This window comes from Medicago truncatula, chromosome 3 (assembly GCF_003473485.1).
Source record: "Medicago truncatula cultivar Jemalong A17 chromosome 3, MtrunA17r5.0-ANR, whole genome shotgun sequence".
Taxonomy (NCBI): Eukaryota; Viridiplantae; Streptophyta; class Magnoliopsida; order Fabales; family Fabaceae; genus Medicago; species Medicago truncatula.
The window spans coordinates 30,276,438-30,291,537 of NC_053044.1; the positions used below are offsets into that span (position 1 = coordinate 30,276,438).

Sequence of the window (15,100 nt, forward strand, 5' to 3'; positions counted from 1 at the left end):
ATCTCTCCGCAATAAATAAATAATGGGATTTTTGATCTAATAATAATAATATGTATTGCATTGAACTTTGAAAATGAGAAGTAAATAGGAACAAATTTTTCTACAAAACTGACAAGGAATAAGGAACAAAGGAAGTAATAATATTTTCTTTTAAAAAAAAATATAAATCACATAAACAAAGTCTTTATTAATTACTCCTTCAAAAAAAAGTCTTTATTAATTATGTTGATCAACATCAACAAGGTAAAACAAAACATGACATTAAAACAAAGACTACATGTTTGAAACAAACACATGAAACAACACGAATCGGGACTGACTACCTTTTTTTTTTTGAATAAGTTAAATTAACCTACCCAAATTGACACTGGAGGGAATCGAACCTGAGACATCGAAAATGACCACACTCTCAAGTCTCCAGCCAATACCACAAAACCAACCCAAATAGGTTTTGGGACTGACTGACTACCTTAATCACGCATAATTGATAATTAAGACATTAACAACCAAACAACTCAAATCATGAAAGACTTGACCTACAAACATAACCAAACATAGCCTAAGTTTTCTGGAGAATTATGGAGTAGCTAGATAAAATTCATTTGGATCGAAATCAATATCATCAAAATCAATTGAATCCTCTTGAGCTTGGAAATCCATTGAATCTAACTTTTGCTTGACTTCCTTCAATTGCTCGTTAATAAAGTCCGTAAAATCATTAGGATTGGTCAAGTGAGCATCACCAAAATTAAATTCTTTGGTACACATATATTTCTCTATATATCCAGCCATTTCTTTCTTCTTGTTTTCCATCTTTAGCTTGTGATACTGATCTTGGGTTTTCTCAATTCTTTGTTTCAAGTAGCTCTCTAAATCCAGCATCCTTTTTCCTTGTTCATGTTCGGACAAATTCTTGAACCTTGACAACACATTTACTACTTCAGTTGGAGAAGGCCAAACCTCAGCTTCATGATGGTTTTCATCAGAAATGATTGCACAAGCCTCTATACCACAAAGGATGCTCAATTCCTTGATCATCTTCATTATACCTATTGAAAAAATATATATATAAATGATTTATAATTGAGAGAAAATAAAAGTAGTAAATTATCAAACAAATGCAGCTTTTTTATATAAAACAATTAGGATAAGTTATGGTAGCCACCAATAAATTACCCCTAATTTTGTTATAACATAAATAATGAAAAACATCATGGATAAAAACTAATATTTTAATTTTTTTAAGGTAAGTAATGATAAAGTTGACTACTTATTTATTTGTCCTCGTGAACTTAATTAAATTGGTAAGGACAATGCATAATATATGTAAGGTTCGGAGTTTGAAAGATTGGTAACACTCACATGAACATGCATCAGCTTATTAAAAAAATGAAAATAAAAAAGGAAAGTCATTAATAGTAGTAACGATTTCCATTAACAATTTAAAAAAAAATGAAAGTATCGGTCATTCTCAATTTTTTTCATCTTGTGAAAAATCGCCCAAGTTGTTGGTGGCAGCCAGAACTTACCCTAATTTTGTAATAAAAAAAAAGTTGCATAAGCTTGATTAGTTAGATGCTTTGATTAAATATAAAAATCAAACTATTACCCTAATTTTTCAAATACTTTATATTTTATTTCTAATGGTAATCAATATGTAATTACTTATGAACATGTTGAGAGTTCAATCATATATAAAAAAAGTAAATGGTTCTGCTGTTGTTGACCCAAAATTAATCTCATATAGCGGGCCTCAAGCGCCTAATTCATAAAGATGCCTCTGGACAGAAACCGATTATCAAAGATTATAATCATAGTGGGGTCAGAAAAAATAAAATAAACATGTATGTTATAAAGTAATAAAACAAGTTTTTAATTGAAACTAGAGAAAAGTTAATCGCTAACCATTTTTTCTTCTTCTGAATGTTAACCTCCGATTTGAGTTATTGGTTATGTATGCGATTTCCACCTTTCTTCTGCCCATAGTAGCGATGACTCAAAAAAAACGAGAAAGAAATAAATTTTGGAATGATGTTTGTGATTTTCTTATTACTCCGGTTATTATGCTTAAATAGGCAAAATTTCCGTCACTAAAAACATTAATATTAAAAAAAAATTATCAACAATGTTTTACCAAAAATATTAAAAAAAAAATTATGAATAGTATTGATTATGATATTTCATACATTAATTTTAATAAATATAATATTCATTATTTTTAATTTACATTACAAAGCCTAATTTTCTTTTAATATAATTTATTAAAAGAAGTTAATTAATTGTATGGTCACTAAATAATATATACTTTCTAGGTCCTAATTATAAGACATTTCTTTTTCATATTTCAATGTCCCTACTTTTAAAATATGTCAAACTAACTCACTGAAATTGACTCCGGAGATAATCAAATCTTACACCTTGAGCGAAGCGCAATTGAAACTCCTAAGTCAACACCACCAAACCAACCTAAATGATTTTATATCTTTGTCCCTTAATATAAAATATTTTACAAACTTTCGTATGCATTAATTATTTATTTATAAAATACTTATTTATTTTACAATATGGAAACTTAATTTTTTCTCTTTATCTTAGAATATCATTAATTGTAGAGACAATTATGGAAAATTAAAACATCTTCCTATACAAGTTTATTACTATAAATAATTGTTTTTAAACATATCTATGACATTTGTTAGAGTTTTCTTTAAACGTGACAATGGGATAGGGTGAGCTTTACCTCCTTCCCCAACTCCTGACTTTCAACAAAAACCCATTTTCTTTGACCGGTGTTAGTCACACAAAAAAAAAAACAAATTATACCTTAGAATGACTAATATATCTTTTAACTAAAATAAAAATTTCAAATCAATTAAATTTACATTAACGTAAATAGAACATAAGTAAACTTAATTTACATTAACCTAAATTGAACGTAAGTAAACTGAATTTACAAACTTAATTTACATTAACCTAGATTGAACGTAAGTAAACTGAATTTACATTAACCTAGATTGAACGTAAGTAAACTTAATTTACACTAACATCTTATATACATACGTAAACTAAATTTACATTAACCTAAATTGAACATAAGTAAACTTAATTTAAATTAACCTAGATTGAATGTAAGTAAACTGAATTTACACTAACCTAAATTGAACATACGTAAACTTGAATTTACATTAACCTACATACGTAAACTACACTAACCTCTTTTATATACATACACGTAAACTTAATTTACACTAACTTCTCACTTAAAATCAAATTGACAGGCATATCTCATACCAAAATAAACAATAAACAAATAGAAACTCATCGAAAATGAAATTCACTAACCTTTATGAATATAGTACAGATCAATAACAAAGATGTTGATTCAGATATTGGTTGCACATCTATGGTGATTTGTGGATGAAAGGGGATAAGGGTTCAGAATGATCATAAAAGATGGATTTTTAAAAATTTACACAATTTTGATATTATAGTAAAATTTTAAATAAATTTAGGTGTAACTTGTTTTTTTTTTGTGTGACTAGCACCGGTCATTTTCTTTTAGGGTTGGAATTTGGGTCCCCATCCTTTAAAGAATTAGGTCTCCTCGACATGCACCCGCCCCTGTATGTATTTTATTTATTTGTGCATGTGTACTGCTTTTTCAGATCTTTTTATACAAGACAAATTAATTAGTTACTAAAATATTATGTATTTGGTCTATATTATGAACCAACTATATCAATTTTAACATATTTGTCTGTCACAAAAATGACAAGAGTGTATTAATATAATATAATAATGATGATGATGATGGTGATGATAATAATAATAATAATAATAATAATAATAATAAATAATAAAATTTGAAAGACAAAATTATTATAATAAATATTAGCAAAAAGTGTTCGTCTTTTCACTCTTTTTATTGCGTTAACATGTGTAAATTATAAACGGATGAAATTTTGATTTTGATTAAAAATTATAAGTAGAACTATTTGTGACTTTCAAATTATAACAAACCCAAAAAATCATGTTTATTATTTTCAATAACAGTAATTTAATAAATATAATATAAATTTTTATGTTTTTAACACCATCAACAATATAACATTAATATAGAAAAATTTCTTTAAAGGTATAATTGAAATTATAAAGAATTCAACCCAAAATCTCAATGCCTTTCATATATAATATTGATAGTGGTGTTCCTATTGTCGTGGGATATTTCCTTTTTTAGTGGGATTTAATTTTTTTTAATTAAAATTTATAATAGTATTATTAAGGCTAAATTATACTAGAGGTCCTTTAAGTTTGAGGTTTGTAACAGATAGGTCCTCTAAGTTATTTTGGTTACACAAAAATCTTTTAAGTTTGTAATCGTTTTCAATTTAGACCTTCTATTAACCAAACATTACAAAAACATTTACAAACTTAAATGACTTATGTGTGACCAAAATAACTTAAAGGACTTATATGTTACAAAGCTCAAACTTAAAGGACCCCTGATGTAATTAAAGATAACATAGTAAATTAAATAGTTTAAAGGAATGGTAAAATAGGTAATGAAAAAGTCAGCCCAAACTCATGTATTTTAAACCTATTGTGGTACATTTTAAGCCTGTTTTATTTATATATAGTATAGATGGTAAAATAATAATGATTAAACAATAATAATTTTTTTTCGAAATATAATAAAATAATATTGAAATTAAATATCCTAATGAGATTTCCAAAACAAAAAAAAAATCTATTGAGATGATATTAAAAGGAGAAAACTTAGGTACAATTTCTTAGGTGCTTTTCGTATAGTTCTTAATTAAATTTAGTATGATTTTCTCAAATCCATAATTTTCTCAAAGTTTATTGTATCGTAAAAAGATATATTTTTAGTTAAAAACCATACGAAAAACACCTAAAGAATTGTACCTAAGTTTTGTCCATATTAAAATTCATAATATATCTCTAAATATTAAATAAAATGAAATGAATATATGCATATAAAAAAAGGATTAATTAAGTTTTTAGTCGCTGTAATATTCACAGTTTTGTTTTTAGTCCCTGCAAAATAAAATCACACCTTTTAGTCCCTGTGACATTTTCCTTAAGCATTTTGGGGACTAAAAATGCTGATGAAAAATTTTATAGTAACTACAAATATTGATGAAAATTTTGATAGAGATTAAAAAGTGTGATTTTATTTTATTGAGATTAAAAATAAAATTCTGAATATTTATAAGGATAATTTACTTAATTAATCATAAAAAAATTAACAATGAGGCAGGTTCATGGACATCTGCATGGAAGATATCCTCCCACCCCACCTACCAAGACCGCGACTTTAAATTTCAGAGAAAATCTATATCCAAACCCAGTAAAAGTATTGTGTGCTTCTTTCTAAAAAAAAAAAAGTTGTGTCCTTATTTGTCTGTCATAAAAATGATAAGAGTGTATTAATATATAATATAATAATGATAATTTATATTATATATAAAGAAAATAATATCTTTCAACTATTTCCTAAAAAAAAACCTCATTCAGCTGTTTTGGTTGACTTTTTCTTTTTCCAAAAATGCTGCCAATTTTTACTACAAATAGATAAGAATAACTTTAAGGATAAAACTTAGTACAATTCTTTAGGTGCTTTAATTTTCGTATGGTTTTTAACTAAAAATACATCTTTTTATGATACAATAAACTTTGAGAAAATTATGGATTTGAGGAAATCATACTAAATTTAGTTAAGAACCATATGAAAAGTATCTAAGAAATTGTACCTAAGTTTTCTCCTAAATTTAAATATTAAAAAAAAAAACACGATATATATATATATGCCTGGTTTTTTTTTCCCTTTATCATTTAAAAAGTGTAACAAACTAGATGAGTATAGTTATACTAACTTTTTCATTATCTCAATTATACCTTTAAATAAATTTTTTTATAATAAAGATTGTTGTTGCTGTCATTAAAAACATACAACAACCTTCTACATTATTGCTTCCATTTCTATAGATTTTTGCCTAATAAAAAGTGTAGCAAACTAAATGGAAGCCTCATTGCTTCCATTTCCATCGATCTCATTGTGAATGTTAACCAAGATATGTTCAACATTTCTTAGCTTAAGAGTTTTTAATTTCTGATTTAGAACAAACATAGGGCGACCTTCTACATTAGAGTTCCAAAAATTCTGAATCAGTTGCTGACAATCTTCATGTAAAGTCCACATATGAAGGAATTTAAATTGGGATATGAAGCTATTTTGAGATGTTTCAAAGTCTAGTAACAAAGGAAAGTAATCAGATTTATGCCTAACTAAGGTTGAAACATTAAGTGAAGTTGACATATGAAGCCATAACTGGTTACAAATGACCCTATCAAGTCTACTATCAGTTTGTCTTGCACCTCTTCTACTATTAGTCCAAGTGTATTGAGCACCTTTTGTACGTAAATGAAAAAAAGCATTGGAGTCTGACCATTCAAAGAAATCCTTCGTGGGAATTCTAGCAGGAGGGGAATTTCCTCTGTGCTCATGAGAGCCAATAATAGTATTGAAGTCTCCTATCGTGCACCAGGGAAGGTTGGATTGATTTTGAAGGTTTTCTAAGGGTGTGTTTGGTAAAATTAAGCTATAAGCTAGCCGATAGCTGAAAAGGTAGATGATAGCTGAAAAGTTAGCTTATAGGTGATGACTGGTAGTTGAAAGCTTATAGTTGAAAAATTAGTTGATTGAAATTAAAGTGTTTGGTAAAAGTATTTTTATGGAAGTACAGAGGAATTAGTTATTGGTAAAAGCTCTTTCCCAAGGGCCTAGATTCTTCCAAACTTGAATTAGTTTCTCATTCAAGCCAACAACAGATAGAGGAGATGATCCCTTAGGCCAAATGATTCTAGCGTGTAGATTATTTTTGCATGCTTCCATCCCTATTTCATATTATTCTTCTGGGATTGCTGCAGAGAATTTATCCCCTTTTAGGATAGGTTTAGGGAGCTGACTAGATGGAATATCACAAACATCTGACAAGGCTTGAGAAAAAATATCAGCACACATGAAGCCTCCCACCACCTTCACGTTAGCCTTGTTTTGACAGTTCAAAATTAAAACCTTCAAACTCAAATGCATTGACGTTTGACCCTCTTTACAAATGAACCAATATCATTGATAAATGTTTGACCCTATCCACTACCTCCAACAAATTATCTACTTTTCTATTGAAAAAAATGTTTATATTTTTTGAAAGGACGATATGATTTCTCTTTGATGTTAAATGGAAGAACTGCATTTGCATTCACATTTCCAATTGTACTCATTGATTTTTCATGTAGTAATTGAATGCATTCCGGTCCTGAAACTTGGATTTACAAAAGTGCTAATGGGGGCGAGGCTTATGGGTCTTCAAATGGTGGTGATGGTTAAACATATCCACATCTTTCGCCTTGGAGGTGGGGTTGTACTTGAAAATGCTCTGACGCTCAAGTTAATATATATTTGAGGTCGTGACTAGGTTTAGAATGAAGCATACCTTAAAAGATGATGAAGTAAGGCTTATATAGTCTAAGAGATGTGTAATTGAGATTGAGCCACAACCATAAGTTGGACTTAATAATATGATGTATAAGGTGTTAACACCCAAGATAGTACCTTAGACAATTGTCTCCGTGGACCACGGTAGACGATTCATGGTTGTCTCTACATCAGACAGTCCTGACTTGATCATATGGTCATAATCTGATCTTTTAAAATGTCTCTAGGGAGTCCATATTGATGGTCCACCTATGAGCTATGAGCTAGTGACTTAGGATTGATCCGGTATGAAATAGAATGTAAACTAATATTAATAAACATAATGTTTAATTGGCTAAACTAATATTAATTAAATAGTACCTTAGACAATTGTCTCCGTGGATCATGGTAGACGATTCATGGTTGTCTCTACATCAGATAGTCCTGACTTGTTCAGATGGTCATAATCTGATCTTTTAAAATGTCTCTAGAGAGAGTCCATATGATGATCCACCTATGAGCTATGAGCTAGTGACTTAGAATTGATCCGGTTCGAAATAGAATGTAAACTAATATTAATAAAGATAATGTTTAATTGGCTAAACTAATTATTATACACCTAATTAATAGGCTTATACAAATATACACTTAACTACTAATAAAATAATGGAGATTTATTGGTCCAAGAGTTTTTGTCCTTTTAGGGGCTAGTATCACATCGTGCTTGTCTTTGGTATATTCCTGAGCTCATTACACGCCTGCATTAGCATAAATTTAATTTAACAAGATATATTTCGTTATGTCATACATGTGTCCCAAATCCCAATTCTAAACAAAACTAAATTAGAATGAAAGTCTAGTGGAGTATTTTTTTTCCACCATAATGATATTTTTTTTCAAGTAATTTAGTGGTTAGAGCTCGCATATTTTAAATGCGGATATGTGGGATGTCCAGAGTTCGAACTCCGATCCATACATATAATACATAATATCCCTACTAACTGAGCTCCAATAATATATATCATAACTTTGAACACCCGAGTTAATTAGCATAACATATTTTTACACAAGCTAATAGTAACATGCATGGTAAATATCACAATTAAGAGGCAATATTGCTATATTAATTAATTTGGTTAGAACATGAGGCCTATGATTAATACTCCTTTGTCCCTTTTTTTTGAAAAAAAAAATAAGTTTCAATTAATCCTTCGTATTAAAATATATGATGACTATAATAACAATTATTCTTCTGAGAAGCCTGACGACAAAACCACACATTAAAAGTGCCAAAACTAAAATGGAAACTTGCATATTTGAACCTGCGTTCTGCACCCTCTAACCATGTCAAGTGTACTTAGTTATTGGACCTATTAACATTTTGTTAAATATACATTTATCTTAGAGTATTATTTTTCCCATCCTATGTTATTCTCGCGCACTCTATTTTTTCTTCAAAAATACCCTTGGTCCGAATTTTATTTTCCAAACTAGATTGTCAGTGCTTTCCGGATTTTAAAACCGGAAAGCTCTTTTTCCATAATTCATTTATTTTAAACTTTCAAATTCGTAAAATAATTGCAAATAAAAATATAAAACAGAAATAAAAAGACAAAAAGATAAAAACAACTCATTTTATTGATATATGAATAATACATTACAATAATGTTGAAGTTTTTTAAGCTAACATAAGAATCTAAAACTATTTCTAATCTAAGAGGGGGGAGGAAAGAGGAGGGAGGGGAAGAAGAAAGCAATGATGGCGAGGGTCGGTACGGGTGTAGTTATAAGGGGTTGATTGTATTTTATTCAATGTTATTGTTTGAATATTTTGGATAATTATGTTATGTAACATTTGGATAATTATGTTGTGTTGTTGTTTGATTAATATTATAAATTGATTTTTTTGTTTGAAAAACTGGTCGAAATCATAAACAATTGAGTGTTGTTGCTCTAAAACAAAGGCTCAGCCAAAACAGATGGCTTCTGCCTCTGTGCTGATGCAGTTCGGATTATAAAATCCGGATTGTTTTAACACATTCCGGATTATGTAATTTGAAAACATCATTTTTCACCCTATTTGTTGGTTTTTTTTTAATGGCAAAATATATATATATATATATATATATATATATATATATATAAATATAAATAAAAGGAAAAGCAACTGTACAAATACACCAAAAGAGCCGTCAAAAGAAGCTCACGAAAGCCACCAAAAGGGAAGTCCCTTGGACAAACCCCAATGGACCACACCAAAACCACAAGAAAAACAAGAAAAAGAGCGAGATACACCAAAACAAAAGGAAACCACCAACACCCCACAAAAATAGCGGGACACAAAACAAAAAGAACAACCCCAGGAGCAAACCAGGAGGGAAAATGCAGAAGCCACCGCCCCACCCCCCAAGAAAACTGAGGCAAAGCACCACGAAACCCCTACCTATTCCAACGTAGAACGGGCTGAACCTCCCACTCATGATAGGTGCAGGAACTTGCAGGGCACTTAGCCAAGAACCACTTCCAAGCTAAGAGTTTTACTCTATCCACCACAGGCTCCTCACGAAGGGTGCCACCAGAGAAAATAAGGTTATTTCTAGAAGTCAGAACGGTCTAAATGACAGCATGCCAAACCAGAAGCAAACCTATCCTAACTCTCTTCCCCCTTCCAAGACCCGTGAAGGCCTAGAACTGCTGAGCAAGACCAAGGGGGAAAACAACCTCCCAACCCAACCACCTAGCTACCGGATACCAAATTGAAAAAACAGCGGGACACTATAAGAACAGATGCACCGACGGGGTGATTTACACATTTCGGATTATATAATTCGAATCCATCCATTGAAAATTGAAATCAACAAATTCCTTCATTCTTCACTTCATCTATTTTCTTTCATTTTCTTCAAATTTTGTAAGTTTTGTAGGAGTGCTTGTAGTGTCATGGTCATTGTTGACCGTTCATACGACCCCTGCAATTGCATAGCAGCTTATGCGGGGGTTATATAACAGTCAACAGAGACCCTTGACATCAAAGAAAGACACAAAAATTTCATATCGATTTTTTCCGAATTTTAAAATTCGGAAAGCACTAACAATCTGGTTTGGAAAAAAATCTGGACCAGAGGTATTTTTGAAATTTTTGTAGGGCGCGTGAGAAGACAGTAGGGTGTAAAAAGTAACACACTTTTTACCTTATTAACAAAGAGAGTGAGTGACAAATGATTGGGTTAATTTGTTAAAAATAAAAGTGGGTTAATAAAATATAATTAAGATTGTTCGCTAAATATAGTTCAGTTGATAGATGCAAGGAACATTGCTACATGTGGTAGTTTAATTAAGTTATTTTTAACTATATATATAATGCTACAAATTTTGTCAAAAAATATATATATAATGCTACAAATGTATATGTTATCCCCGCTATTCAAAAATCATGGACTCCTTCTTTCAAAAAAAATAAATTTCATGGACTCTAATTTTTTTTCATTTTTTTGTCTTAAACTATAATACACATATTTTCAATAGCGATATTTATCTTTAATTATCTATCAAATTTGAATATTTTTTACATGTATGAGATTTGAATCTTGATTCTTGGATTTTACCAAGTAACGTTATTCTTTCAAATTTTTAATTTCCTCAAATCATCTAATAAATATGATTATGACCCTCTTTTAGCAAATGCATATGACACTTGTACAGATTGATATTGACTAATCAATATTTTTCTCAATTATTTATTCAATAAAAAATTATTTTGGACTTTGTTTTCTTTACTTAAAGAGAAATTGCAGGTCCTCGTAAGTATAACTCAGTTGATTAGGACAATGTATAATATATGTAAGGTCTGGGATTCGAATCTCGACCACCACAAAAAAAGAGAAATTGCAGATTTGAACGGTGTTTTACGGTCTTTTATTATGTGAACTTTTTTTGTTGTCAAGTAACTTTGTGGGTGGAGTTCACACATTTTAAACGTGGAGTGTTTGATTTTAAACTCCCAACTATGTATATATTATGTAACATCCTACCAATTGAATTAAGCGCATAGAGACTTTACCGTATGAACTTTACTTACCTTATTAATAAAGAGAGCAGGTAAATGAATAAGTGGGCTAAATTAAGAATGAATATATTATAATTAAGACCAATTGATATTATATTTAAGGGAAATCTATACTTATTGTCCGTTAGTTTAGTTTTAGATAACAAATTTGTCTTTTTTTTTCATGTTATTTTAGTCTTTTTGTTCCGTTTGTATATGAATTTAAACATCAAATTTTAAAATTTATATGAAAACATGAATGAAGGACAATAAATTTGAATCATGAAAATGCATATGAAAATTGATTTAAATGACAAAAATTACTTAAATAATAAATGACAAAAATGTTACTTAAAATCAACTTAAGAGACAATGAGAGTAATTTTATCTATGTTTAAAATTTGATTATTAAACTAAAACTTCACCAAAAAAAATTGATTATTAAACTAAAACTTCACCAAAAAAAATTGATTATTAAACAAACCATTTCTTAGTTCTCTCTCCCTTTATAAAAATTTTAGTCGACCTCAAATTTCTTTAAAGAGTTATTTCTCTCTTCCTTCTTCTTCACTCACCAGTAAGGGGTGGTTTTGGTCATTTTTAGCTAAGAATTACCCATATGAATCTTCTATTTTTTCCTCTTCTAATTTGATTAAGTGGTTTCTATATAGATTAAGTTTTTCTTTTGTGTTTTTTCCTTTGTAATTTCGTCATTTTAGCGCAGTGTTGTTTTGTTTGTCATCTTGGTTTTGCATTGTTTGATTTCCCATCTAATTGTCGTGTTTGTTTAATTTAGATTGTCAAATCAACTACAATCAGTTACAAATTTAATCAATGATTTGATTGTTGACGTAGCAGATCCGGAGACATAAATATTTCAGTCACTTTGATTTGTCACATTATTTGTGTCTTTGCTGTTTAATTATGCTATTAAATTAAACGGTATGAGTTTGTTTGTAGATTCATCATTTTCAATTTTATTGATGGTGAATTTGTGTTTGTTTCTGGTGCACTTTACCAATTTGAAATAATAAGAATATAATTTTTTTAGTTTGCACAAGTGAACTGAAAAATATATACTCCATTTGATATCAAATATAAGTAAAAATTGATAAGAAAAAAAAAAGTTGATGTATTTAGTAAAAAAAAAATTGGATTAATTTTTTAACCAATTTTTACTTATATTTGAGACCCGAAAGAGTATACAATAATATATGTCTTACTTTTGATGTGAAGCGGTTTATAAGAGTTGGGTTTTGAGGCTCAATAGGGTCACATTATACCTCAAGACTCAAAGAACGAGAGTTGAATTTACATCTTTGTGGGATATGAGCCAAAATCTTTTTCTTTTGTCAAGTAATGCAGTGACTAGTATTCACCTCTTAAAATGAATAAGTGAATTATTTGAAATTCAAACATCGGTCCTTGCATAAATTATGCATTTCTCTTACTAATTGAACTGCGCACGTGAGGACATGAATCAAACTCTTTACCGATTGAACCAACCTTGAATTAGCTTATAGCCTTATACACATAATTTTACGTTTATTATTAATTATACATTAGAATTGAATATTTAGTTTACTAAGTATAAATTTTGAATTTTGATTCTTGGATTTTACCAAGCAACGTTATATTTTTAATTTCATCAAATCATCTGATATATATGATTATGACACTTCATTAGCAAATGATTATGACACTTACACAGATTCATATGGACTAATCAATTTTTTTTCTCAATTAGTTATTCAATAAAAACAAAAATTCTACAATTTTCATTTCATTAATCAACGCTTTAATTTCTTTAAATTTAAGTTGGATATTTTTAAACAATTATTAAAATATTCATCATATGTATTTTATATTTTCTCCAACTTATATTTCCCTGAAATGCTCATACACGACCCTGAAAACGTGCTACAACCTACAAGTTGGTTTGGGTCACATGTCAATTTCATTTCTAACTTATTGCTATCAAAATCAACTGTTAAACAAGGACTTATAATATTTATTTATAAAGCATAGTGCAACACATACAAAATTCAATCGTCTATATAAATGTATCATAAGAGACCATGATTCAATAACAAAGGAACTAACCTAATAAATTGTGATCAAAATCATAATGAAGATCACTCCAAATGAAATTATGGAGGAGAATGTCTCCAACGCGTCTTGGACGGAATCAGAACTTGAAAATCGCAACCGGAGGGTGGTGAAAATGGTGTACAAGGCACTACTACGTGGTGGTGAGACGGAGAAGATAGCAAAAGTGGTAGGAAAAGAATTGGAATGGAGGTATCATGGACCTCCACATTGCCAACATATGATGAAAATGTTGACCGGTGAGTCGACACAAAAGAGTTTCAAGTTTAGGCCAAGGAGAATGAGGAGTGTTATGGGTGACCGTTTGATTGTTGAAGGATGGGAAGATGTGGGGGAGTATTGGGTACATGTGTGGAGGGTCAAGGATGGGATTATTACTCAGCTACGTGAGTATTTCAACACTTTGCTCACTGTGGTTTCTGAGGATGGAAATGAGGGTAGGCTTTGGAGGAGTACTCCTTGGGCTAGGGTTCAAGGATCCTTGCCTGATCTTGTGCTTTCCATATGAATCATGCCATGATATGATATGCTATCTCCTAGCGAAGAATGTTAGCAACACATATTTTAACATATACTTTTCAACACATTCTCCTTGATTAGTTAAAATTCACATGGGTCCTATCAAATTATATGGGTCTCATGTGAATTTAATTAATCAAAGAGAGTGTGTTGAAAAATGTATATTAAAAAGTGTGTTCCTGGTATTTCTCATCTCCTGATATAATAATAACCTTGAATTTTAATGATGAATATTTTAGTTTGTGATTGGAGTGGTGGGAGGAAGCAACATGTAACCGTATGAAGAAAAGTTAATTTTATAATACAATATATAATTAATTATACAATGTTAGATCGTTAGATTTTATGTTTGAACATTTGTTTCCTTCAAAAAAAAAAAATGTTTGAACATTTGTTTCATGTGCATAAGTAAAATATTTTAGTCATGCATAAAAGTATTTTTTACAATTGAATCAGTAAATATCATCATATCTCATTGTTACACCAGAAATTTGGTATATGTTTGAGTGCGTAAAAATTTAAATTGAGATAGTAATATTTGTTTTCTTTTGACCAACTTAATCAAATTAGTTTCAAGTTATCTTTGTTTTGGTTATGAATGCCCTCCAATTCAACATTTTTTTTATATACTAAACGAGTCACTAATAACTTTTTTCAGTTCCTTCAAAAAAAAAATTTCAGTAGCTTTCCTATCATCATATTAATAATAATAACAGTTTATTTATTAAATAATTTGTTATTATATATATAAGAGGAAAAAGTGTGCTTCTAAAAACCTCTTCCTCAATAACTATTCTTCTCACTCATCCTTCAATAGGTGTACTAAATAAGTTAGACTTCATATTGGATTAAGGTATCTCCATTGAAGATACACCTAAGGGATTTTGATGTCCTTGTGTGTACGTCTATTCCAATTTCCTTGTGTCAAT

At 29.6% G+C, this 15,100-nt stretch overlaps 2 protein-coding genes across 2 annotated transcripts; one reads left to right on the forward strand and one right to left on the reverse strand.

Moving 5' to 3' along the window:
- Positions 1–353: 353 nt before the first annotated feature.
- On the reverse strand, positions 354–2,025 carry LOC11405677 (agamous-like MADS-box protein AGL80). The gene is made up of 2 exons (XM_003599241.3): positions 1,906–2,025; positions 354–1,049 (listed from the first exon to the last, which is right to left on the reverse strand). Exons 1-2 carry the CDS (start codon positions 1,982–1,984, stop codon positions 577–579), a joined length of 552 nt encoding a protein of 183 aa, XP_003599289.1. The 5' UTR covers positions 1,985–2,025; the 3' UTR covers positions 354–576.
- An 11,586-nt stretch (positions 2,026–13,611) lies between these two features.
- On the forward strand, positions 13,612–14,497 carry LOC11410789 (wound-induced protein 1). Its single transcript, XM_003599243.4, has one exon. It carries the CDS (start codon positions 13,672–13,674, stop codon positions 14,158–14,160), a length of 489 nt encoding a protein of 162 aa, XP_003599291.1. The 5' UTR covers positions 13,612–13,671; the 3' UTR covers positions 14,161–14,497.
- Positions 14,498–15,100: the final 603 nt, after the last annotated feature.